General features: G+C 37.5%; 1 protein-coding gene across 1 annotated transcript; it reads left to right on the forward strand.

Moving 5' to 3' along the window:
* Nucleotides 1-3,122: 3,122 nt before the first annotated feature.
* On the forward strand, nt 3,123-16,929 carry LOC124172097 (zinc finger protein 3-like). Its single transcript, XM_046551504.1, has 6 exons — nt 3,123-3,164; nt 3,791-3,898; nt 5,663-5,794; nt 9,951-10,023; nt 16,365-16,625; nt 16,865-16,929. Exons 1-6 carry the CDS (start codon nt 3,123-3,125, stop codon nt 16,927-16,929), a joined length of 681 nt encoding a protein of 226 aa, XP_046407460.1.
* Nucleotides 16,930-26,830: the final 9,901 nt, after the last annotated feature.

Genomic DNA, 26,830 nt, shown 5'->3' on the forward strand with positions numbered 1-26,830 from the left:
TGGCTTCAAATGCTGGTTTCCGGATGCAGGTTTTCTGGAGGCAGGATTTTCTGGAGACAGGATTTTCCGAGACAGGGCCTTTGTGGAAGGGCCTTTACGCGAAAAACCTTAGCACAAAAAGTCCTTAGCAGGAGAAGTTCTGCAGATAAGTTTGGAGGAATTTCTGGGGGGGTACCAGAAAGTTTTGGGGGCGGGAACACTAAAAAATGCCACAGTTCCAGCTGTTTTGCCTCTGCTCTAAGTGGCCAAAACTCTCATTCAAACCACACGCTCTTTGTGACATTACTCCTCCTCCCTAATTGAATATTGATATTCTGGAGTTTGATCTGTGAGTGGCAAGAATCTCATTAGTATATTGGCCAGCTGGAGTGGTCTGAAGGAAACACATTTCCTTTATGTAGAGTGAATGTGTCTCTCTCAACCAAAGGAAGTTTTGTAAGGTCCCTTCAATTGTCAGTTTCCTTTGCGTTTTGTGAGTGCACATACCTCAATTGAGGAAAACCTCTTACAGTACCTTCATCCATTGCAAAAACTTCCTCTTAACTGGGTGCTTGTTATGAGTTTCCGGTGTGGATGCTGGGGTTGGTCACTACTATGAATGCTTCCGTTCCAGTAAAACAACACAGTATGTATTTGTTTTTTTTTCGTGCCTCCTGATCGGTACGTTACAGCCAAAGATGACTTTTTTCATGTTTCAGGATTGAAGCTGTAAGGCTCGCTTTACCATTCTATAGCAGAATTGGACATGTGAGCGAAGGTGCAGTCAAAATGCATCTTGCATAAGAGTGAAATGCTAGAACACATGAGCCAAAATGAGTGAATGTGAGATGAAAAAATAGCCCCTGTTCTAATTTTGTTCATGCTTTTGTGCAATTCCTAGCCATTTTAGAAATAAATGCCGTTCTAATCTGAGCAATTCCATGCCCCGTGTAAAACGGCCTTATCAAAGATTTTGGGTGTTTGCAATCTTGAATCACTTGGATTTTTTGTCATTTTGTCATGTCAACTACATAGATGCCCATAGATGTAAAACAGCTCACAAACAAATCAGTCAATGATCCAGAATGTGGAAATTTTACTGCTGGAATCGTGTATGCTTCTTTCCTGTCACTTAATTTCCTTAACAAGACTTTTTTTGTAACATATCTATGGTTTTTGATGAGGGATACCTGTAGTAGATTCAAATATTTGATGAAAAGAATTTTTCTTCTGTGGAACGTGTTGGTGTGTTCATAAAAAGGAAAAAATTATTAGAGTTATTGTATAGAAATTTTTTAATAACTGACTTAAGGAGACAATGTCATCACAGACTTCTTGAAATTCTGTCTCAAAATGGATTCACAGATAATGAGGGTTTTACTTAACTCCTTTGCAAATAATGAGAAAACACTAATCTCTCTGTCGCTATTGTTGTGCCATGGACACTTTAAATACAACATATTATGCATTATAAATGGAAATATAAATCAAAGATCTACTGGATGGCATAATTTCTGAGTTTGAAGGTGAAGAATTTACCCTCTTTTACTGTGGCTAGCACATTGAGAAGCATTCCACACCAAGGTGTGCAGGGTGAACTGGTCATGTCAGCCATTTCATTTTAGGTTGTCACTAAAATCTTATGCAAACATGATTTTAGCCAGCATGAGTGGTCCTAGGTGAAAGAGGATGTTTTATTGTTGTTATATATAATTATTTACATTTTTATTTTGCCCCCATTGATTCGCACCCAGCATTATCTTCTAGGTAACTGTGAAAGACGAGAATAAAGACCCTCTCAGTGAAGATAATTATCCTGTGATGAACACACCGGATGCAGATGGAATTTCAAGTAATGCTTTTGACCCATTGGCAACTGACGACTTGGTAAGTTCATGTTTGATTTGTTAAGCACATTTTTGCTACTACACAAATTCAGTCCTCCATGAAGTATTCCAATATCATTTACGATAATAACAGTACCTTTTCCCTTCCTTTATCAAATATGGAATAGGAATATGATCAGAGAAATATTTCCTCCAGGGAACATTCCTGTATCAATGGCCAGAAAAGTAAAACCTTAACCCTAACTTTGTCAAATGTGAATAAGTAAACTTGAGATGTATCATAAGTATTCATTAGGACTTTCACAGTTAATCATGTTGGATAAAGAAAAGCTTCCGGGCTATGTGTCCTTTGCAAATTTTTGGGTGGCACCAATGTTTCCTGACTATGGTTTCTTTTTCAAGGGGGATTAAGGGAATCAAAATCCCAAAAGTTTTGGCCCATTTCCCCGAAAGTTTTTTTCCAACTAACAGATATGTGTCGTTGGTGATGAAATTATTCAAAATGAATGGTTCATTGTTCTGAACAGAATAGGGGCATAGAGCTGCTCTGATCACTCACCTTTGCTCACTGAGCAATTGAGGGCTCTGATGTTAAGGCATTTCCCATTTTTGTCAGCATAGAAACACCATGCTCTCTCCCAATCACCACAAAACAGAAGGGCGGATCAACTTCATAAGTCCTAAGATATCTTTGAGGCAACTCTCCTGTCTGCTAACCTTTTCATTGGTACATATTTCTTCTCTTTTACATCATTTATAACCTTTACTATTCTTCCACCAGTCCTTCTACGACTTTTTATCAGGCCATCAGTCTCATTATGTGGTATAACTAACTGTATATGCCCCCATTCTGTTCTGTGGTATGACATCAGTCTCACATAACTAAGTGTTACTGCTTACTGTCAAGGGTTTTCAGAAGAATTCTGTTTTCTGCCACTCTTTGTAGCACTTCCCCATTACTTACATGGCCGATGCATTTTATCTTCATCATTCTTTGGCTGCACCATATTTCGAATCCTTCTACTCTATATTTTTCTGCTGCTGTCAACATCCAAGCCTCGCCTCCGTGAAGAGACATGTTGAAATGTTGTGACATGTTGCAAAGAAAATGGAAGGAAAACAAGTGAAATTCATGATACCTATTGTAGCATTTGGTACTCTCATGCTGAGTTATTGTGATGTCATATCAACAGATCACCGACCATAGTGTGGCTGGGCACCCCTAATGATTTGAATCAGGATTGCCTGGTGAAATCGTTCCAAATGAGAAAAACCTTTCATGGTGAATGATAAAACATGTTGTGTTGGTTGTGGCTGGCTGTATTGCCACATAATCAGGTAATGCAGTTTCTAGTCAAATCTACCAAACATGAATTGCTCCTAAAAAAGGCATATTCTAATTGTAGCAAATGAGGATGTGGTGAGAACTGTATGGAGTAAATTATATGGGGGACTCAGGATTTGTCCTTCACCATATTTTGAAAGGGTATTAGGTAGATGTTGGCAAACCAGGGTGGCTGTTGAGAGGCATCAATTTCTTTCCGTGAGCTGATTTTAATGGTGCATTTTATGTATTCAACTTCGATTGAAATGAAATATAACGATTTCTTATAATGGATGAAATCAACTTTTTTGTACTCAATCTGCACATGTAGACAAAGAATCTTGGTTGTCGATAATGATGTCATGAGACCTTGATGTCTCAAATTATTGCTGATAAATTTGTTGTTCCTTTTTAGGAAGGTTTTCCTATGGCTAATTGAAATGGCAGAGTAACTAAATGGGCCATATTTTGTTAAGTCGATAAATTTATCCCGCCTTTTCTGAGGTCAGAATAGCTAATCAGGAAATTTTCCAGTTATGCATATGTCCTATATTTGATGTGTTGGTTGTGATCTTTTTGCTTCTAATAGCAATTGGTGAAAACCTGTATCAATGAAGTGTTAATTCTCTTTTTTCCTCAGGGTGGCATTGGGTCTCCTTCTGTGAAATCAGATCTGTTCAGTGATGATGGAGGAGGATATGCACTCAATGCAAGCAATAATGACCTCGTATTCCAAGCTTCTGATCAGGTAGTCATAATAATAATAATAATAATAATATTAATAAAAATATTTTAATTGGTCCAGTGATTTGTTTAGACAAACATAAGACATGTAAAGGAGTGCATAAGGTACAAAAACAGTACTAATGAAGAAAGAAATAAATTTTTATATGAATAAATTCATTGTAACTATGTATATAGTTTTTTGCTCAAAAAGTTGCAGTTAACATGAACACAACGGGGTGATATAATATAGTTAATTTTTGAAGTAGAGGGTGACTGGCTGTGGAAGGAGAGATTTTACCTAAGAGCTGCAGCATCCTCTTTTGAATTTTGAAGATTATTTTATAATTGGGTCTATGGCCCCAGATAAGGATACTAAACATCACATTCAGGTAGAATTCACCATAGTAAAATGGGATTAATACATAAGTAACTATAATTTATCTGATAGAATAAAAAAACAAGTAGACCTCATTTTTCTGCAGATCTTCTGAATGTGTTCTTCCAAGGAGACTTTATTATCAAGTTTTACACCCAAATAAGGAGAACTAAGATTTTGTGGAATACACATAAATTTTTACAGAGATCAGTTAGTGTGGAGCTGGTTGCATACACTGTAGAGTCACATGCATTGGTAAACCTTAAAATTTAAAAAATATAATATATATTCAGATTATTACCTTAAATGTTATATTCGTTTGCTTAAAGTAACACACTTTTTAAACAGTTGCTACTTGTGAAGCACCCGTAAAAAAGCACCAAATATCAAAATGTTATGATAATAGCATGCCAACGATCATTTTAGGCTTACTTCGTGCATGTAAAGAGGGAGGTAATTTTCCCACTGTACTTAAGGTTAGATAGGCAGTGGAATGAGTGAAACTCTCCGTTATTGTTTGCAAGCTATAAATTGCTCCTTTATACTCCTTAGCTATTTATTTCCTGGCTCACTACAGAAATAAAAACTGCTATGCCGACATATGGAATAACACCCCCTTGCATTTTCATAGTAACCTTTGTTAGGTGAATGAATGGAATGGTAATAGTAAAGAAAAGCAGGGATTATGGTTATCATCCACAAAACGCAGAAGAATTTGTAAGGGCTACCATGGGAATTAAAGGTTTGTAATAGGTCCAGGCATTGTAGTAGGATGAGCTAACGATATGATGCAGTCTTGGCTAGTGAGTTAACTCATCTATCTCTCAACACAGCATGCTTTGTATTTTTTCCGTACTCTTGCGAGTGATTTGCCCAAAATTGAATTTCATATCTATATTTTGAAAGATTAATAAGGATTTTGATCATAATATAAAACGTCTAGCAGATAAAATCCACTGAATATAAACACTCTTAGCATGTGTGGAAGATGAGTCAAAGTAAAGAATAATGAGGGCAACGATATTTTGAAGCAATTTAAAAAATTAAACTCAAGTCCCAGTCATTCATTCAAACATTAGAGAAAAAATCATTCACATTATGTAGTAGTTTACACATAATACACATTATGTAGTAGTTTTTTTACTTGATACTAATTCTGCATTTTCGTGATAGCATGAGTTATTTCCCTTTTTGAGCACTCTTATATGTTATTGTTATTGTACAATTTAGTGCATGTAAATGTGACACACAAGCTGTAACTGTGAATATAAACGAGTGAATTTTAGGGGTAGTGTATAGACATTTATCAATGCAATATGTGATAATCATTTTTTTTGGCAAACTCACCAAGCTCATTATACATTTCCAACTTCCTGTCTTTAATGATGCTGATTGTAAACTAATATGCAGGCAAAGGCGTTAACATCTTCCCAAGGTGAAGAGGTGGATGCTAAAGGTACTGGAGGCATCGTGACAGGCCTTGACTCTATGCAGGTTTTAGCCAAGAAAGAACTATCTCCCAAGGAGGCTGATGCCACGGAGGTATGCATGAAATTCACATTCAATTAACCCATTATTCCCCAGATTCCATGTTGGGCTTTTACCTTTGGTTATTTTTTTATGTTACGGTTTCTTTTGACCTAGTTAAGATTATTTTTTTGAAAAAAATTATCATATTCATCATAATATATCATTTGCATCATGTTATGTTTACGCAATGCTGGGCAAACTCAGGAAAAAAAAGAACTTTTTAAAACTTAGGTTGCATATTTTATTTTTCATCATCTTTTCTGATGCAGTGTCCAATAATATTCTGCGTGGAATTAAAGAGCTTATTTCACAACAGAACTTATCTCTGATTTGCACACTCGACATCTTGGCTGGGAATTATAAGTATGCCAGAAAATGAAATGCCTTATTCTCCCTTGACGAGCATGCTGGGGTTTGTAATTTTTCCTAAGGTTTCCCGCCATTGGGCACCGATTTTCATGCCAAATGTCATCAGCAATTGTATTGGAAACAATTTCTTGCCTCAGTAGAATTTTACGATCTGGGACCGAAATTCTAACAAAGGAATGCCTTTGCCCATGACTTTGGCATAAAATCACAACGGATTCACTGCTGCACTATCGACCCCTTTTAAGAATTAAGGTTTTTTGCCCTTAATCTGAATAGGATAACATTCAACATAAATATCGAGCAAATCTAGCCTCCCATTTCCTAATTTAAATCTTTGATGAAATTTCCATTTTCTTCAGGAATCTTCGTGAATACCTTGATGTCTTTACTATAGGTTCCATATTCCGGTAAAATGAAGCAACAGTGATGACAGAGTTATCATGCATTTGCACTATGAGAATATGTTTTGACTTATCAAACAAATAGTAGTAATCCCTGTTAGTTTTTTTGTCAGATCTCTCGAAGACATGAGTGGGCAGTTTTCCGTTCGATTTTCTCTTACTGTTCCTGTTGCAAAATATCAATTGTCACTTAAAAGCTGCTGATAGATTGTAACCGCTGAAGAAATTATAATAATTCTTGGTAAGTTATTTTGGAGACTTTCTAAATATCCAGCAAATTTAGAACAAACCTTTCTCTTGTTGAACGTAGAAATCCTAGAAATATCACTTTCAAGTTTAACCTCTCCATATGGGAAAAACTGATTGTCTGTAGATGAGGTACACTACAATGTATAACCTACTCTAAATTGTTCCCCACGAATGAACATTTTAGCTGTGTGCCACCTGAAATATGGAACCATATGTTGGGAAATTTCCTAACTGAATCAAATTTTGGTTTAGTCTTTTGAGGAATTCGGTCCGGTCCGACTGTCAAAAATTTATTACTTTTATGCAGTGTAGAATTATTGGAAAGCTGTCGATATTTATTTAATTCATGGAACGGAATCTGCGTCACACATTGCCTCACAATTTTGGCCGGCATCTCCTTTTGGCTTGTCCAGTACTACATAGTGTGCAGTAATATATGTTACCCGTATAACATTATCAGTCCAATTATTTTTTTTTAATCTGCCTTACTCTGAGTTATTTTGTGGTTTTATATCTCCTCAGCGCAGTTATTTGAGTAGCTCAAAAATAATTCAAGTAATAACCCTCTGATAAATAAATGACAGATCTCAATTGGTGAGTGGCCTCCATACTGAGTAATAATTGTTTCTAATGCTTTTTTTTGCACGCAGAAATTTGGGACTACTTCGGGAGTAGATTAAATATTTTCAAGTTTAGATGAACCTGTTTGTCCTGTGCCTCTTTTACTTGGACGATATTTTTTAGATACTGCATGAGTAAACTGATTTGCCTTGCAGCACCTCCTGGAATCATTCATATTTGAAATACTGATAAGAGGTAATCCCCATTGTAGTTCCAAAGCTTTGAAAATATCATACATCGCCTCTCATGTTAATTTGTATTCTTCACTTACCTCCTTGATGCTTCTTCTAAAGTATACGGCAGAGAGGTAGAAATAACAGGTAAATTTTTTCTTCTTTTTATTTTAATTTGAATGAAACACTTGGATGAATTATTTTGCTAAAGGCTGAGCAAAAACTACCGTAGTATTATTGATATAACTACCGGATGAGAGTTAAAGATGCATTTCAGAGGAATATCTAACTGATATGGACCCAACTGAAGCTAGATTATTAGCCTTACAACACGTAAGCGATAGAAGAAAAGAGAGGTAACTCAGGATTGCACGGAGAAATTCCAAAGAGCGACTAGAGGAACACTCCACCTTCCATCACAATCCTGCTTCAAGGAATACGGTTCTCACCCTCTCATTCTACCGTCTCTGAAACAGAATGCATCTGAAGCTGAATTTAACGTCTACGAAGTAATCGTTCCACTCAATGGCATGGGATGACATTGCCCTGTATTGGTTCCATGTGTTCATTGAACAGTTTGAATCAACGAAGTACCAGTGTTTTTGTTATGTAAAATTCGTACAGATGGCCATCTTCGAATTCAAAAAGCTATTCTCGCTTTACTTTATAAACTCACAACCTGTGAGTGCCAAAAATACAGCTGAACTGCCTCAAAAAGACTACCTTGTCGATTAAAAGCCATACTGATAAGTTTTGTTATGCTTTGAGAACAGCCCTCTGGTCTACCAGAGAATTCTCATTGTTGTGTATTCGCAACTCCTTTTACAACAACCATACTTATACCAGGAATGGTGAATTTTCGCGACAAATTTAATATGATGAATTAAGAAACTTAGAACTTAGAAAAAAATACTTCTAGTGGTCTTACTCAATAAATATTTGTAAAATATCATTTTTTGTAGTACTTCAATGATTCAAAATCGGTAAATTTTGAAGTAAGATAAAAATTATTATTTTAGTGAAAATTTTTACAAAAGTAACTGAATGAAAACAAAAGATATTTCAGAAATCCATAAAACCTGAGAAAAAATTATCCTTCAGAAAGGTATTTTTCTAATAATTACAATTCAATAATATTGCGTTTATGCAACGCTGGGTTAAATTAATGGATTAAAGTGATGTTTGGGGGAAATCCTGAATTTCAAGATCCGTAACCATGGGCGCTTGAGCACAAATTTTGAGATATTTATCATTATTTTCAAATATGTGCACGACATATTGTAACCGTTGCCACTTGGCAATTTTCATAAGTAACTTTAAATCAGCATTCACAACGAAAGGAGAACTGATTCAATATTGTGTGGATTTTATGTTTGTGTGTATACAGTGAAGATTGAATGGAGTGTTGAGTGTTTCCCCTCCCCCCAAGATTCCCCACTTTCCCAATTTTGTGGTTTTTTCCATTATGTGTACGTAACCAGTGAAAGGTTCACATTTTTCCCAATCCCCTCCCTGCAAACACCTGTGAGCAGCAAATGGAGGGTGACGGAATCGGCACCCCTTCCTTCTACAAAATGAGAACATGCTTTGGCTATCCCCATGCCCCATGGTGAGGATTCTATGAAAACCTGCTTTTTCCTGAGTTTCCTCTGGTGGCTCCAACCTTAGAAAATAACAATCTCTGTTAATTAAGCACGGACAAATTCCAGCGTGAGGAGACATATCGACCCCGGATTTGTGTTACAGCAAAAGGCTATGTCCGACAGCTGGAGGTGTGTAGCCTGTCAGCTGGAGGAGAGGCAGAATGAGCAGAGAATCGTGGAGGTTAGCCTGTGAGGTGAAGAGTGGCAAAGAAGAGGAAATAGGAGAACTGATCAGTGGATTTGCCGTGCCAAGAGGAATAAGGTCAACCCACGACACCTTGAATTAAATATTCTCTTAGCCTATGGTGAATGAAGACGCTGCAGGAGCCAGCTGAGGAGGTCATCCCCATCCATGATGGAGAGCCGATAAGTAAAACTGTTATCCCGCTTGACTTTCTCTCAGTTAAGAAGATTCACAAAGAAATCCCCAATATTATCAAGAATAGAAGAACTAACTCTGATGAAGACCTGTTGTCCCGCAATATTTGTACCTTCCCTTTTCTTTATTCTTTTGGCCCACCCTTTTTTGCCGTAAAAGAATTAATATTTATGACAGCGTATTATTGGTGAGTGCTTAGGATTAGTGTTGGCATTTCCACTTCATTTCTTTTGTATTTAGCAGGAGATTCACAAGAAAGGAAGATTATTTTGTTTCTTGTGATTCTAGAGATGCCATTTGTATTTGGTAAGTATGAAATCTGCTTACTTTCAGCCTACTGATACGGAGGATGGAGAACTGGTTCTGAATCCCACAATGGCCATTGAGTCTATGACAGAGGCAGAGGGTGAGTGATCTTCAGTGTTTGAAAATGACTCCTCACTTAAAAGACTTATAACTGAGTCCAACTAGGCGAATGTCCAAAAACTGAATTTCAAAATTCAATTAAATTTTGCAAACATTACATTAAATTTTTTAAATATAGTTTTTTTTTCTATTTTACACATGAATTCGTCAATATATCTCTCAGACTCAGAATTCAATAAAATTATGAATTTAATTTTTTTCGTACTTTCTTTCTACTCTATATTTTATAAAAGCTAGTTCTTCGTCAATATTTTCATTAAGTACACTGAAGATTTTATTTTTACATGTGGCTTTACCCCGGGTCCTCAATGTAACAACTGGGCACTTTAACCACTGCACTAATGCTCACCCTTTGCAGAGTGGCTCTTATGCATGGATATATTTGACCTGCAAATTTTAAACTGCATTTCAGTTTAAATAATTTGGTTTTATAACCCCATATGGGGCTGATTCAAGGACTGCCCCCGATGGGCAATGTATTACACAAGAAAATTTGATTGAATTGTGAGACCCGGTTTTTGGACATTTCCCTTGTGATAGATGTAGCATCTATATTTTTAATCCATCTGTACATTCTATAGTTAATGATTTATAGTTCTGCTTGAGATTGTAATCAGGTCGGAAAATGTCTAATAAAATTTTCGTCATGCTTCAGTGACATTAACCAATATATGCAATCATTTGTATTCATGTGGGAATTCCAGTGTACTCTACCCAACAGTTTAGTCTTTAAGACTTGGTAATAGAAAAAAATACCAATAAATCACTTGTGAAGAATAATAAGCATGAGATTCCAATTATGTACCATGTCAACTGGGGCGTCCATAGACAAAATGAACTTTTTTGTGCTCTAGGCAACTGCTTTAATAGGCCTAACAGTTGTTCATGGATAAAGTGTGATGAGGAAAAAACTGATTTGGCTAAAAATAGGCTAAACTCAATTTCAAAACCTTGTGTGAAGCAGTTGTAGTTCTGCAGAGTAGTGACAGTGGGTAACCAGGCCCTGCTAACTTATTCTCCTTTGCTAAGATTTCAAGGTTATAGCTTCTTCCAAATTGTTAAAGGTGGTACAGCGTTGTACAAAGCATCACCCTTTTTGAGGGTGGATATGAGAAGTTTGAATTAATTATTTAACTTCTGCTGCTAAGTTTATTTTTTATTAGGATGTTTTAGTGGTATTTTCTACATTGCTTCACATTTAAATACTTTGAGTATTATGAAAATCACTCTGGACTTTTTCAAAATCGCAATGTTAATGTGGTCATTGCTTCTGAAAATAGATAAATTATAAGGGAAGAAAAAGTTAGGGAATTGGAAAATGGATACATGTTCGCAAGCTGTAAATCAGGTATCTTTGCCGATTTTCAGCCTTTTCATGTGAAGTCTATGAGTCGACAAAGTGAGGAAATGAAATAGATATTCTTAAAGACTTACTCATGAATCAGGCTTCATGGTTATTGCTTGCTAGACTTAATCCATGATGAATTCAACCCTGAATACTGGATCAGCAAGTGAAACCAGACGATTGTAGATTGCCCTAAGAGGGAGTCAGGAAGTAGTATGTGGGAAGGCCTACTGATATATCACAAAATGTACTTGTGCTTTTTCAGTGCGTCTTTGCATTCAAAGCCTTTAATCAAAATTTTGGATGCATTTTGCAAACACGCAAGCTTTTTGCCATTTTAACATTCTGCGTTACTGGTCTGTTCTGATGGCTTTTGAAACTAATCCGTTCTGAACCATCCAGACTCTCAAACTAAGACTGTCAGAAAGACATATCAGAGGAACTGTGAGAGCACATTCAAAGAGAGCGTTAGAACCCTTTCCACTCTTCTCATATGGGGTGTGCATTAGGGCGGATCAGAAAATCGATTTTTTCAAATCCATCTGGCCCTGTGAAAAAAATTTGTGGGACCGATCAAAAATAAGGCCTGAAAAATTTGAGACCTCTAGGTGAACCCCTGACCCTCTTTCAAATGCAATTTAGAGGGGGAGGGAAAAAATTCTAAATATGTAATATTTTATGGTCATTCCCTATAGGTTTTGCCGAGTTACTGTTCTTCTAGGGCAAACGTTTCGTGCATTTTGACGTATCTGGCATCGTTTAGCCACAAAATGCCTAATTTGAGTCCGCGTCCGCGAAGAAAATAATCCAACGCCCACGCAGCGTCGCGGATACAAGAACGGCAGGCCGATCCCGTCCCCTCCACGCTTGCTTCTTCCCCTCCCACGCCACAAATACAGCAAAATTCATCCCGTGTGTGCTGCTAGGAGGGCGTTCATCTTTGATAATATAAATCGGAAGATGGTAGAAGGTAAAAAAGGATGCTTAGTGAGACGACTTGTCTCTTATTTGGCGCCTCGTCGGCGTTAAACAAATCGATGTTACCAACATTTACAGAAGTGATGAAATATTTTGCAATCCGAGAACGCAGGAAAGGAGTCTGCGGTCTATGAAAAAGCCTCTCGAGTGGCTATAAAGGTGTGCGAACTTTGGATATGCGCTTCTATTCTGGTATTGTCCGACAGCTGCGACTGAATGGATTTTGGTTGAAGGCCGCTCGCCTCTCCTACGCCCAAAATGCACCAATATTCACACCAAGTGCGTCTTTCTTCGTTAGTCTAACTAATATTTGATGTTTCAGCATCGTCGGTGGAGGAACAATCACGAAAGAATTACTCAATTATCTCCTTTCCAGTCTGTATTTCTTATTTCAGTGTCATTCCTAGTCTCTCGCTGCTGTCAACAAAGTTTTGGAGAATTCTTTCTCAAATCTCTCGTTCGTGTGTTTAATAAAAGGAATATTTAACTTCAAATTTGAACGTTCATCAATAGATTTTTGAATTTCCACAGCGCTAAGGTCAGATATAACCGGAGGACCGTGGTCTCTCTCCAATATATCATCAGCGGGTAGTCCATTACATCGATATTCTAATTCAGCAATTAAAAAATCTCGGATTGGTCGCCAAACGTATCCTTGCAACAACGCAATTTGGGTCCCTTGATTGCCCTCCCAATGTTTATGTCGCAATTCTAAGTCAACTTAGTGCAATAAGCAAATATACCACTGTAAGGATGAAATATGATTTTATGCTTTCCCCGCGAATGACGTGGGTAAACTCTTCTCGGGAGACAAAACATTTACCCCTGAGGATGAGCCCCAATTCGGAGCTTGAAACTTTGGTCATTATGGAAAAATTAACAAAGTGGGAATCCCGAGAAGAGTTCACCCACGCTGCAAGGGATGTTGGAAATATGCTTGCAGCAGAGGGATGATGCCTCCTTTTTAGGCGGTGTTCTCTTGGTACCATCGCATTCACATCCTTTTTAATTTTGTTTATCTACTTTTCACTCGGAAAGGATTCGTGAATCGCAGATTTTATAACTTTTGCTAATCCTCCGACGGGGGAGGCAAACCCCCAAAAGTGGTACCCTGTTTCTTCAAGTAACACCACACACTTGATAAGTCGTCTTGTCTTTTTTTATCAGACAAGAGTATAGTCTTTCATTCCATCAAAATGGAGCCCTTTGATAACATCCTTTGATACGTCTCTTTTCGTATTCTCGGTAATTAGCATCTTTTTCTGTCTAGTAATTCTGGTACACTACCTTGGATATATCTTGCAAAGTTATGATTTTTGCGTCAGCTAAAGTTGCGAGAGCTGCTGCTGATTGGTTTTTGCATATACCTCTATCACAGTTGGCAGACTTATTTTCCCCGCAGAAGTTCCAGTTTGACTTTAGTCCTTAACGTTTATTTCGTGAGGAACGTAGAGTTATAAATCGGCAGATTTCTCGTCAGTTTAACCCTTTCGCTGCTGTTCAATCTCGGAAAACCTACTCCTCACATGCGGCGAAAATGTTAAAATGTGTTTCCTGGGCCCACTTCCAGGATGGGTGTGGTACACCATCCGATGGGTCGCTAATCCGTGGCCCTATCCTTGAGGAGCTCACCCACGCAGGACCGTCTCTTCGACCCTACCAGCGGGGGGTCTCCCTCCTGAAAATTGACCGCTCTGACTGCAATTTGAAAATCAATCACTCAATCCAATCATCAAAAAATTATTGTTTTCGTCGCAATCCTGCCAATGAAGCAATCAAGCATGCCTTTTAACCGTGTTTCTACGATGAAAAATAACGATTTTGTTAACTTTTCCAAAAACGTGGCTGCGGTCAACCGGAAAAATGGCCATTTTAGCAAAGTTAACAAAACCGTTATTTTTCATCGCAGAAACATGGTTCAAAGACGTACTTGATAGCATGATTGGCATGAGTGCGATGAAAGCAATACGTTTTTGATGATCGTATTGAGTGATTAATTTTCAAATTGCAGTCAGAGCGGTCACTTTTCGGGAGGTAGGCTGCCTGCTCATAGGGTCCAGGAGACGGTCCTGCGTGGGTGAGCTGGTCGAGGATAGGGTCGTGGATTAGCGACCCTTCGAAGTGCTTCGGCGAAAGTGCTGACTGCATGGCAGGGAGGATGAAAAAGTACGTCCACAGCAGTCTACCGTGCGGACGTACTAGGTACGTCCACAGCAGTGAAAGGGTTAATTTTCTTCGGATGAATTGATGAAGAAAATTTTTGATGCTATTTTTCCGTTCAAGAATTTAGGATGTTAACTCAACGCTCTCTTACGATTCCCTTTCTTCCTCAGTTGTCGCGTTTCTTTAGGATTCAATCCAGCAGCCATCGTCTTTCGTTTCGTCCGCTTGTCCCTCAAAATACTTCTTCATTCGGGGGAACCTTATGCTCCTTCTTGCACACACACGCAAAAAAATCGCATAATTTCTAATTTTCATTTAAAATTTTTTCAGTTTTGTACTTCAATAAAACCCTAATTTTGGTCTACTCGCATTTTTCGTAAGTTTTAGCACTTCCTGTTGTACCGCTATATCCATTTAATCGCACACATAATGTGCGTCAGCACAGTTCGAACGCCTTTATAGCCACTCGAGAGGCCTTTTTTAAAAAACCGTAGACTCCTTTCCTGCGTTCTCGGATTGAAAAATGTTTCATCAATTCTGTAAATGTTGGTAACATCGATTTGTTTAACGCCGACGAGGCGCCAAATAAGAGACAAGTCGTCTCACTAAGCATCCTTTTTTACCTTCTACCATCTTCCGATTTATATGATCAAAGATGAACGCCCTTCTAGCAGCACACACGGGATGAATTTTGCTGTATTTGTGGCGTGGGAGGGGAAGAAGCAAGCGGGGAGGGGACGGGATCGGCCTGCCGTTCTTGTATCCGCGACGCTGCGTGGGCGTTGGATTATTTTCTTCGCGGACGCGGACTCACAGTAACTCGGCAAAATCTATAGAGAATGACCATAAAATATAATATTTTTCGAATTTCGACCTTCCCCCCCCTAAATGGCATTTGAGCGAGGGTCAGGGGTTCACCTAGAGGTCTCAAATTTTTCAGGCCACATTTTTGATCGGTCCCACAACTTTTTTTCACTGGGCCAGATGGATTTGAAAAAAATCGATTTTTCCGATTACCCTCGCTACTTTGGATCCAATGTAGCTGATGAAGGGCAATGAGCGGATATTGGGATATGATGCATCCCATCTGACCATCCCTATACAATACATAATGACCTAAAGTATGAGATCATTAATTCTTCCATGCCTTTATACTTGGAATAATTTTGTAAATAATGCAAGGTGTAGTGGCTATTAGAGTTTCGTTAGAAATAGAGAAAAGTGCCCCTTAGAGAAGGTGTTCTTCATTTACTGCTAATGTTGTTCTTACAAATATTTCTTTTTTTAATATATGTTGTCCTTGAAGGTAAGTTCTTAGGATATCATTATAGTAGTTCATATTATTGCCCCACCATCTTCCTCTCTATTATTTATTATGCTGACAATGATGGTTTTGTGAGCTATAATTTCCTTCTGGCCACCATAGTTATTGTCAACTTTTACTTCATAGTTTCAGTCTTACATTACAAGAAAGTATTTGCATTTAATAGTGATGAGAATTGTTTCTATGCAAAATTATGTTGCGCATGCCATTTGTAAATTCAGTTTATGTTTACTTAAGAGCATGAAAAATTGCAATGAGGTATTTTCTGAAGTAGATACTTGAGGTTTGTATGTAAAATAATTTGCTCAAATTCTCTGAGGAACAGTGCCACTCAATATGTGAAGAAATGTATGGAAACCACGTTAACTCACACGTTGTTATGTGTGTAGCATCTGAACGAAGTATCGGCTTAAGTAGCTTCCTTGATATCTAATGACTCTTATAAAATAGTTCACCGAATCATAGATTTCATCCCTGATTTTACTTATTTTTTATGTGAATTCTTTTCTAGAGTCTGCATTTCCTGAAAGAGCCTCAGCCTTGTTTGCAGGGAATAATAATGTAAGGGAATTGAGAAGAAGCTTCATTGTAGATGGGAAATCATGCACAGGTAGTCCTCACATTGCAAAGAAGCCTTATTCCTGCGGTGAATGTGATAACTCTTTCTCTCGTAAGGACAGCCTTATCCGTCACACTCGGACTCATCGGAAGGGGAAACCTTATTCGTGCAATGAATGTGATAAGTCTTTCTCTAACAACAGCCACCTTGTCAGTCACATTCGGACTCATACGAAGGAGAAACCTTTTTCTTGCTATGAATGTGATAAGTCTTTCTCTCAGAAGGGTAATCTTGTCAGTCACATTCGGACTCATACGAAGGAGAAACCTTATTTTTGCAATGAATGTGATAAGTCTTTCTCTGAAAAGAGTCACCTTGTCAGTCACATTCGGACTCATACGAAGGAGAAACCTTATTCTTGTTATGAATGTGATAAGTCTTTCGCTCAAAAGAGCATCCTTGTCTGTCATATGCGGATTCATACAAAGGAGAAACCTTACTCTTGCAGTCAATGTGATAAGTCTTTCTCTCATAAGAATTCACTTGTCATTCACATTCGCACTCATACGAAGGAGAAACCTCATTCGTGCTATGAATGTGATAAGTCTTTCTCTGAAAAGTGTAACCTTGTCCGTCACATTCGGACTCATATGAAGGAGAAACCTTATTCATGCAATGAATGTGGTCAGTCTTTTTCTGGAAGAAGCCGCCTTATCAGCCACATGCGGATTCACACTAATTAGAAACCTTATTCGTGCAATGAATGTGAAAAGTCTTTCTCCTGATAGATCCACCTTTTCTTACGTTTGGAAACACAAGGGTTGTCTTGGTCGTCTTATTAATTGGTATTCATTAGCAATGAAGGTAAATAATTCTTAATATTTGAGTTCCGCATGAATGAAATAATAAAATGTCCCTTAATGTTTAAAATGGTAAAAAATATTCAGTTAGTCCTGTGACCGTATTTCATTTATGTTTAAGTATATTTATTCTTCTAAATTTTAAGGACTAAATAATTTATTCCTGTATATTTAACTGCTATTTTTTTAATGATAAAAAATTATTTACATTTAAATGTAAGACATGGGTAAATTATTTTTTATTATTACGAGTACTGCTTGTATGAAATGAAATATATGTCTCATAATCTTGAAATTGATATAATAATATTCAGTTAGGTCTGTGACCTAATTTGATAGATGTTGAAGTAAATTTTATCTGCTATATTTTCAAGGATTAAATAATTTATTCCTGTTTATTTATCTGGTTATTTTTTTACTGTTAGAAAACTATTTAGGTTTAAAGGTAAGTTATGCATTTCAACACTTACGATAAAAACTTGAATCACTTTGTCTCAAGAGTAATTTTCAATGAAATGTCCATGTTAATTGTGTGATTAATCAATGTTTAATTGTCTAATCAATGTTAGTTCATGTAGTGCTTTTATGTAATTTATATATTTATATGACTATAGTATGTCCTCTTGAAAGCACATCTAGCCATGGTTAATGCTTAAATGATATATGCCAGGTATTTTTTTCTCAGGTGAATGGCCATATATTTGATGGTAACTGTGTCCCGTTTATAGACACGAAACAAATAACTTCCGTGCTGTGTACAAATACATTTTTTGGTAGTTGGCCGTATTACACGCGTGGTTTTGCGTGTCGAGATGTATCAATTGAGATGATTATATCATGGACAAAATATTTCACGTAAAAAATGTGGTCAATATACATATATTAATCGCAGGTAATGAAAAGCATGGTTTTCTAAGTCCGCAAAGGCATTGCTATAATGTATGTATTTATGAAGCGAAGTTTGCATGCGCTACATTGTAATACTGTATTATGTTCAAGTGATTGTCTGTATACACCGCTTTGCAAATGTCTTACCGTCGGCGTGAAAATGATGTGCCACTTTAATTTGCAAATTTATATCTGGATCTTTGTGAATGCCGTAATAATGAATTAAAGGATATTTTGAAGGAAATTTTATTATAAATCCTTATTTCTTTGTTATGAAATTTTCAAAATGGAAGACACGAGTGCGAGTTTTGTTGTAAAATAACGAAAATATTTACACACTATCAAGTCCTATATTACTTAATTTGCATTTTGTTTTAATAATTGATGTATGAGTTCCCAGGATCAAAATACAGAGAAAAATTAATTATATTTAACGTTATCATTAAAAATACAAGTATTTCTTCTTAATATATTAACAAGTAATAAATATTTAAAATAGCAAAATCTTATAATCTAAAACGGTTGAAAAAAATTACCATTTCAAAAAGGGATGGTGTTTTTGGCAAAACACCAGTAGTTTTTAACCCATGAGGCCGAAAAAATAAATACCTGAAGTATATAATTTTCTCTCTTTATTTTACTTAATAATATTCTAAACAATTTAAATTGAAAATATGAGACTTAAAAAATTCCTTGTGGTAAAAAATAATTGTTGAGTTTTCGCAACTTGACGGAATTGATATCTGTAGGCAGTTGTGCAACCCGCTATACCGTTTATTGCTCTTTCGTAGGAATATGCCTTTTTTATTGTCGGACATAGTCCTACGCTATTTTATGCCACATATATGGCTTACATCGTCATATTTGATAATTAAAATTCATATATATCATGTTTTCAATGAGATATTGTATAGTTTAACCTAAAGTCTCTATAAAATAGGCATGCTTTACGGTTTGAAAGAAATTTGTCTTGGCGAATATTTTCACAGGAGACCATGCATTTCACATTTTTTAATTGACATTAATTTTATCACTGCAGATTAAGCCATTGCAGATCAACTCTATGGCAACATTAGTCCTTCCATACTTCACGAATCCGCGGAGAATTACATGGTTTTTCAGTTAATGGGTGTAAATTGCATAGAGGTCCGTTATCTACTGACTCCTTCACTTCACATTTTTAGATTAGTCCCTGCTAGATACCACTTGAAATTTATCAGTGACATCTACTTCTGTTGAAAAAGAAAACAAATTCCTTGTGGTAAAAAATAATTGTTGAGTTGTGTACTTGTGAGTTATGTACTATTTCCCGGCGTAAGTGCAAAAGCTGTCCAGTAAGGTGATTAACGAGGACCTTTTTTCCCTTAAATTCTTGTGCGGTAAAATGAATCCGCATTTCTTGTAGGTCCATACCTCCAAACTTTTTACAATACTCCCAAAACTCGAGGCTGTAGTAAGTATTTAATTTTTTTACTTCAATGTTTCCTTGCGCACAATGGAAGCGCAGAACTTGTATTGCTGTCTACAGTAACAACCGAGCTATCATTCCATCGAAGAATACTAAGACTTATAGCTTCATCAAATGCTTATTTTTATGTTCCTCTCGGTCTTATACCGAGTGTTTTACTTAATACTATCAGACATTCTTCCGTTCTATTTTCACGGTGAATTCCATGTATCAGTGTGGAAATTTGCACTTGGATTCCCTTTCTGTTCCCGAAATGAAATACCATCAACGAAAGTTTGAATTTTCTGCCTATAGGAAACTTCAAAAACATTCAGCGTTAATTAAACGTCTCATTTCCATACTTTTATTCTACCACGGATAGGAGGCCAGTTTTACAAGTGTTTCTCTGTTGATAAGAAAAGTAGGTAATTATTCGTGATGGTTAAGAAAGAAAGTAAGAAATGAGTTGGCATGGGATCATAGTATCCAACGCTCACGCAACCATCGAGTAGTTAGAAGAACATGCAATATAAGGTGAGTTCACCTGGAAAAGAATCCTTGCCACAAAGTCAGTATACATTAAGACGGACTTCCGACGTTGGGCTGACTGATGTACTCACTCACACCGATGTTTACGGTGAACGAGACGAGATACGATAAAGAGCCATTGAATCACTCCCCTCAAAACTCGACAGTAGACAATGGGAATATTGTCGCAACGCTTAAGCCTCAGACTGCGGGAAAAAAGGTTTAAAAAGTTTGATCATTGAGGGAATGTAAACGTCAGTTTCCCATAGTATTTATTGCCTCCTAGGTAGAGTGTAGGAGTATTTTTCATCACTGCAGGGATCGCTAATGCGGCTTAAGCCGCTCCGGCCATCCCTCAGTGCAATAGATACTTCACGGTATTTCCTATTGCACTGCCAATTTCTTATTGTTTCTTTCTGGCTCCATGACGTTAATATGCCTGCAAATGAAGGTCTTTCGGTTATTTTTCATCTAAGAGGACAAAAAAAACATGCAAAAAATCTCAATTTAGGTATTGCATCACTAAAATTACATAATATTTCCGTGTTATGGAAAGTGGAAACTAATGACATTTTCCCCTGTTAGGCAGTTAGTCCTAATTCATTATAATTTCCCATGCTAAGTCCGTTTTCCAATCCACGTAGTATGCACTTCGTTCCCTTTCTCCCTTGAACCCTGCTCCCTTACTAATGCTCTACTGGCACCATAAAGTGTGAACGGAAATAATGCGAACTATTGAAAGTAACGAAATTTGAAGCGCAGGGTAATGTTGAGACATCTGGTAGTTGTTTTAAGAATCAATTTTACCCTGCTTTTCGGTTTGTTTACGTTTGTAATTTAGACTGCCGAGTATTTTGACTTTTCTGGCACCGATTGGACGTTCTCATTGCACGTAAACACAAAATTACTTACAACTCCAGTTCAAGATTTCTGATTTTTCTATTGCAGCCATTTCCACGTCCACTTCCTCCGAGGGCAGTTAAACGAGGGAGCATCCGCGTTCCCTTGCTCACTTACCCTTCGTTCCCTTGCGCGCTAACCGGTTGGATCCACCCTTGCTGTCGTCACAATTGTAAGTTAAGGAATGAAAAATGCACGGAGGGTGAATAATTGCGAAATGGTAAACGGCCAAAATAATTATTCCCTCCTATTGCGCAAAAAGTGACATTCGTTAATTTTTTCATTTTATCGTTATTTTCCACTTTGCATTTCCTATTCTACTTTCCGTTTTGTATTGTTTTCTTGCCACTCCACGCTGTTAATATGCCTAGGAAAAAGGCTAAAATGTAAGCCCATCTGTTGATGAGAAAGATGGAAGGGTTGCCCCGAATGATATGAGCCCACTCCTTGCGAGGCACTCGGCTGTGGATTTGAAGACGCCCGGCTTGAGGGAAGAATATTTCTTCTCTTCCGCACAGGCTGGTAGCTAAAATCATGAACTCCCGCAGCTGAAGGGTTAATTTTCTCTTTAATACATTGTTTCCATTGACTCTTGCGTAAAAAAAATAATGAGGTTTCCTTTTATATTTTTACTGCCTAAACCGAAAGCTTATTGCTCATGGAGTACGCATTTCACGCTTTTACATTTTTACATGACGATATCTATTTTTCACGATTAATTGAAAAGTGAAAATTTCCACGCCCGCGAAAACGCGACGGCTAAGTATGAACGCTGGGAAATGCCAGTATGTCGTCATTCTAGCTCCTGCTACCGCCATGTTAGGTGACCGTCGAGCGAGAATATGTACGCCGCTGCGATGTAAGCTATTAGCAGGTAGCGCTTGGCTTAAATAAGGATCATTAACACCTTATCAAGCAAAGGAAACTTTCCGACCGTAGGCAGTTTTAATAGGTGATTATTAAGAAATATTCCCCTGATCTCTGTGCCTTATGCATGCATTGGTAATCACGGACGATGTAAAACTCCTATCTGCTAGTGTAGAAACTAAGTCCCTGTGACGTCACGTGGCGTGGAATCGTATGGGCGCTAATCTGGCCGTTTTCAAATGCGGTTAAAATTACCAATGCCATGCGTCGAAGCCAGGATTTCTTAAACTAAGTAATTTGTATATTATGAATGCACTAATGGTGGGTAACGAATCGTAATCAATTCCTTTCGTTTCCTTGATGAAGGAAACCACTCCATTTGAGGTGTCAATAGTCTTTGCTTCGAATACGTCATTTTTGGAATGTAGTCCACGTGATGATGTAACGGTTGTGCCGCGGGTTAACCCGAGGGTCTAGGTTCGTTTGAGTAATTGGGCGCCAGTACGGGGTGCTGAATAAGAGGGATAAATGATTCCGCTCGTGCTGGGAATTGAAGCAACTCCCCTGTTGGAGAAAGTAATTCCCGTAGTAAGTTGTGAGGATCGCGCTAGCGACAAAAGCACTCCCTTTTCATCACCGGGAATGTGGTAAAGGAATTGGGATTAAAAAAGTAATAATCTGGACTTACTTAACTAACTAAACTTCTGGCACTAAAAACAACGCTGGACACTAAACAAAAAACAACGCTGTCATAAATAAATATCTTGCTGTCTATGGCAATCCTCGGCCTCACGTCTCCTCAGAACGACTCCTCTCACTTCTGCCTCACGGGCTAACCTTCCGTCCACCGTTCGGTGCGCCCTCCGCGTTCGGGGGTGGGGTCCAATGAAGACAAAAGAAAAGCGGCGAGCGCATTAGCGTTTGGACAGGCAGCCGTCACAATGTGTCGAGACCATTTTTTAAATTTTGCCTAATCCTAGTTAATTCTCTATTCATTAATTAATATCTCAACAACGACGGGAAATATTGTGTTCGGTCATGGGGACACAGTAAATCGTGCGCCTTTTCCATAGAAATCTGGAGGCGGAAGGAGGCACAGCCCCCTCGTCGAGTGTAGGAGAATCGCATTTTAATCCTCACCGAAATTCGCTTTCACCGTTACGTGAGACCGTCATTTTTCAACTGGCCTTCCAATTTTCATATTTTCTGGAGTTAGCCATTTGAATATATTTCTTCCTCGTTCACTGCATGAATTGCTAGTTAACTGGTGAAGTTTTGACATCAGAAATAGCTGTTCACCTGTTAATGTTTTCAAAAACACTCTTCGGCCCCATCTGATGCATATAATGGAAAAAAATCGCAATTCCTAACTCATTGACGAAATTCTTAACAATACGGTTGCCTGAAACCGTATCATGAAAGAATCATTGAGTATTTATAATTTTCAAGTATTTTATGTCACTACTGCTCTTTAACTTGTAAGTCATTCTCTTATTTTCAACTTACAATTTTTTGCAGCGGCGTAACTATGGGGGGAAGTGAGGGGAAGCATCCCCCCGAAAGCCTCAGAAAAATCAAAAATTTATTTAAATTTTTTGTTTGGATGTGTTATATACTAACTGGGTCAGCCTCAACTTAAATTTAAAGGGCAAAATGATGTAAAATACATTTGTAGGCAAAATTTTTTAAAATTTTCCTCTAAATCTCCATTTCCGCATTTTGGTATTGATATATTGTAATTAATCACTAATCCCAGGAGTTTACAAACATTGTAAAACAGTTTCATCTGATATTGATTTAATTAAACCGGAAGCCTGATGGTTTGATGACCCAGTTTTTTCGGGTGGGTTATTTGAATCACTAATTAATTGTGTATTTTCTTCACTTTGTTTGAATCAACCGCAAACACTCCGTTACTAGTGTGAATTTGAAGCGACCCTAGTACCTATATCCCTTAGACTCTAATTTTAATAGTTTAACTTTTGTTAATATGTTGGGAGTAATTGAAACGGCTTTTATCCCAACGATCAGTGTAGATCTTCACTCATGGTTGGGATCGATTGATCCATTTATTTACATTTTATTTGCATGTAATACGATATTTTGCGTTAAATTCTGCAATTCAAGTCTATTTCGGATCGTAGTGCATTCATAGATGAAATTCTACTCAAAATTGAAGTCCTCTAAATTATTCTATATTCCTCACCCTTAAGAGTTTACCATTTCTATGATTAAGTTAATAAAATCAAAATTCACCTACAAAACGCTTCTCAGGAGCCTGATGTTTCAGATAGCTCGTATTCAAGTGAGTCATCGTTAGCTTGAAAGATTGTTAATCAATGGCGGATCCAGAATTTATTTCAATGGCGTGAGTTACGAGGGTTTTACAGGTAAGCGGTCTTCTCATACTTTACCTTAAAAACAATGTTTGTCCATTGCGGAATATACCACTTGTTTTAATACTAAAGTTTATTTTATGAAAACATTAGCACCTTAAATGTATGATAAAGGCATTTTTCCCAAATTTTTCTATTACACAACTTATATTTATATTATTATTATCTCGTGATCAATGTCAAATAAACCGGTATGGATTTCTTCTATCTTTTCATGTTATGCTCTTTATTGCCTAAAAGATTTTCTTAATTTCGCGTCTCACCATCTCCGTTCGCGGCCTTTTTTTTCATTTTAATTCGGAATCAACTTTTAATCCCTGAATTTACGAGCGAAAGAAAAGCTTATGAAGTACCTCTGCCTTCAACTATGTTTGTGATAACACGAAGCATAACGAACTAAATGATAACGGAAACGAATTAAAGATCTAATCATTTTTATCTATTCGCGCTGGACGTGGGTTAGCGATCAATGATATAATTTTCTCCATCACTTTCCGAACTTAGACTTTCATCTGAATCACTTGCAAGTAATTCTTCAATTATTTCTCCGTTACTTGGAATTTTTTTTCTACTACTTTAAGCTATAATAGGAATCCTTTATCGTAAAAATAGCCACTCACTGGAACTACACACGAGGGGGAATTCTGACACACTGGTTGAAAGAACACCATGCAGCACGAATGGTTCTATTGGACTGAAACGTGTGGTTTCAGAACACCTTCACGAGTTCAGAAAATATCTAAAGTAGTCCCAGTATATGCTTACTGTTCAGAGGTTCTCTTATCAGCGTTGATTGCTGAAATAATAAACGAAGAAACGCAGGGTAAAGCACCTGGCCCCTTCGCTTAGGACGGACGCGGTGGACCAAACACACTTGGGGCACGAGGTGTTGACACACAATGAGAAGACAGATAGAAGGCAGTGAGCTATTTAGGAAGATACGAGCGTGTTGCGCCCGCTCCCAGCGGGCTTCCCAGCTCTTTTCAATGCAGGTCCACAGAGGGATAGGCGCGTTTCTAATTTTAAAATGTAGAGAAAAGGCAGGGTCTTATGTACAAATTTAGTTGCAATTTACATGCAAATAAAATGTTCATGTACAAATTGAGGTCAGAGGACCTTTTTAAACACAACATTGGAAGTAATTACACTATAGAGCGTTCCACATTTAGTTGACAGTATGGGCTCTTATGGAGAATCGTTTCCCATGTTAATCTCCATTAGGCCAGGAGCGCGGTGTTGTCAATAACAGCACGAATGCGTTATGCACTGATTAAAAATTGCATTCTAATGCAGAAAGAAACGCTGCATTCATTGGTGCCAATAGTTTTTCGATAAATATTATTACAAAAGCTATAAAAAACATTTCCGTAAATTTCCGTCAGAAACGTGCATTTTTTTACTTTATGTTCTTCTCACAATTTCTGCCTAACCGTTGTCTGTATTGAATTGAATCTTCTGCAAAAAAATTCTTTACTCTATTTTTTCCTTGAAGGTCTTCACCAATTGTACAAATATTGAGTTTAATGTTGTTATGCCGACGTAACACCCTTTAGGACAAGAACATTTTGATTTTTCAAGGTAAAAAGTAGTCGCTTACTAACTTACGTTTCTTACGTCGTAGGTCCCTATATGCTGCGTTTCAAATCTGAAGAAAACTACAAGGTTATTTTTGGTGAAAAAATCATTAACTTAAATCAATTTTGAAGCGAGTAACAAGGTTTTGATCTTAAGAAAAAATATTACGGTGCCGCTGGGCCGGGCTTCTTGCTTTTGTTGCACGCAGACGGAAAATCGGACGGAAAAGGAGTTTTTTGTCGATGCATACTATGAAATGTATTTATCTATTTGCTTGATATCCTAAACAGAGAATATCTACCTATACGTCGTAACGGCAGTGTTTTTATCTGAACACATTGATACACGAAAGTAAGCAAGCGGCTTGGAAATAAGACGCTTTCGCCTTGGGTGTTTAGGTCCCATCGCGGAAACCAAGAAAAAGAATATATCATAATCTGTACGAAACACTACCCCATCCAGTGCACGCATTTAAAAAAGGTTGCTTGGTTTTTTTCTGAGTTCCTTTCATAGGGTACCATAAAACCTGCCCCAAAAGCGATCCTAGCCGAAGGGGCCGTGGGAAGAATTTACGAAGGCGTTCAGTTTGTCATTGCATTTTTTTGGATTAAACAAGTGTTGTATGGTCTGCTAAATTTGTGTAGTGAATTGTGAAGTGTGTTTTACACTTATCTACGCTGTAACACGCCCAATCAATATGTCCTATACAAAGAAGAGGAGAAAAGGTGAGAAGCTCGTAAGCCGCGAAAGACAGTTCGTGCCCAAAGTCTTCTCGTACTTCAGGAAATCTCTCAGCAGTAGTGAGGCCTGCCGAGAAAATTCGAAGGCTACTGGGTGCTCGGAGTCTACTGTTTACAGAGTTAGAAAGGAAAGTGGTCCATTGGTAACTCCTTCAAAAATTAATAAATTAGACTGTCTTACGAAAATTCGAGAGCAGTGATTTTCGACGATTTTTTG

The sequence above is a fragment of the Ischnura elegans genome (assembly GCF_921293095.1).
Source record: "Ischnura elegans chromosome 13 unlocalized genomic scaffold, ioIscEleg1.1 SUPER_13_unloc_1, whole genome shotgun sequence".
Taxonomy (NCBI): domain Eukaryota; kingdom Metazoa; phylum Arthropoda; class Insecta; order Odonata; family Coenagrionidae; genus Ischnura; species Ischnura elegans.

Bases quoted from the DNA above. Each gene is read 5' to 3' on its own strand.
- LOC124172097 (XM_046551504.1), top strand. From the start codon at position 3,123: ATGTTGTGTTGGTTGTGGCTGGCTGTATTGCCACATAATCAG. The intron at 10,024-16,364 runs GTGAGTGATCTT...ATTCTTTTCTAG, and splicing joins GTCTATGACAGAGGCAGAGG to AGTCTGCATTTCCTGAAAGA. The intron at 16,626-16,864 runs GTCACATTCGGA...TTCGCTCAAAAG, and splicing joins TAACAACAGCCACCTTGTCA to AGCATCCTTGTCTGTCATAT.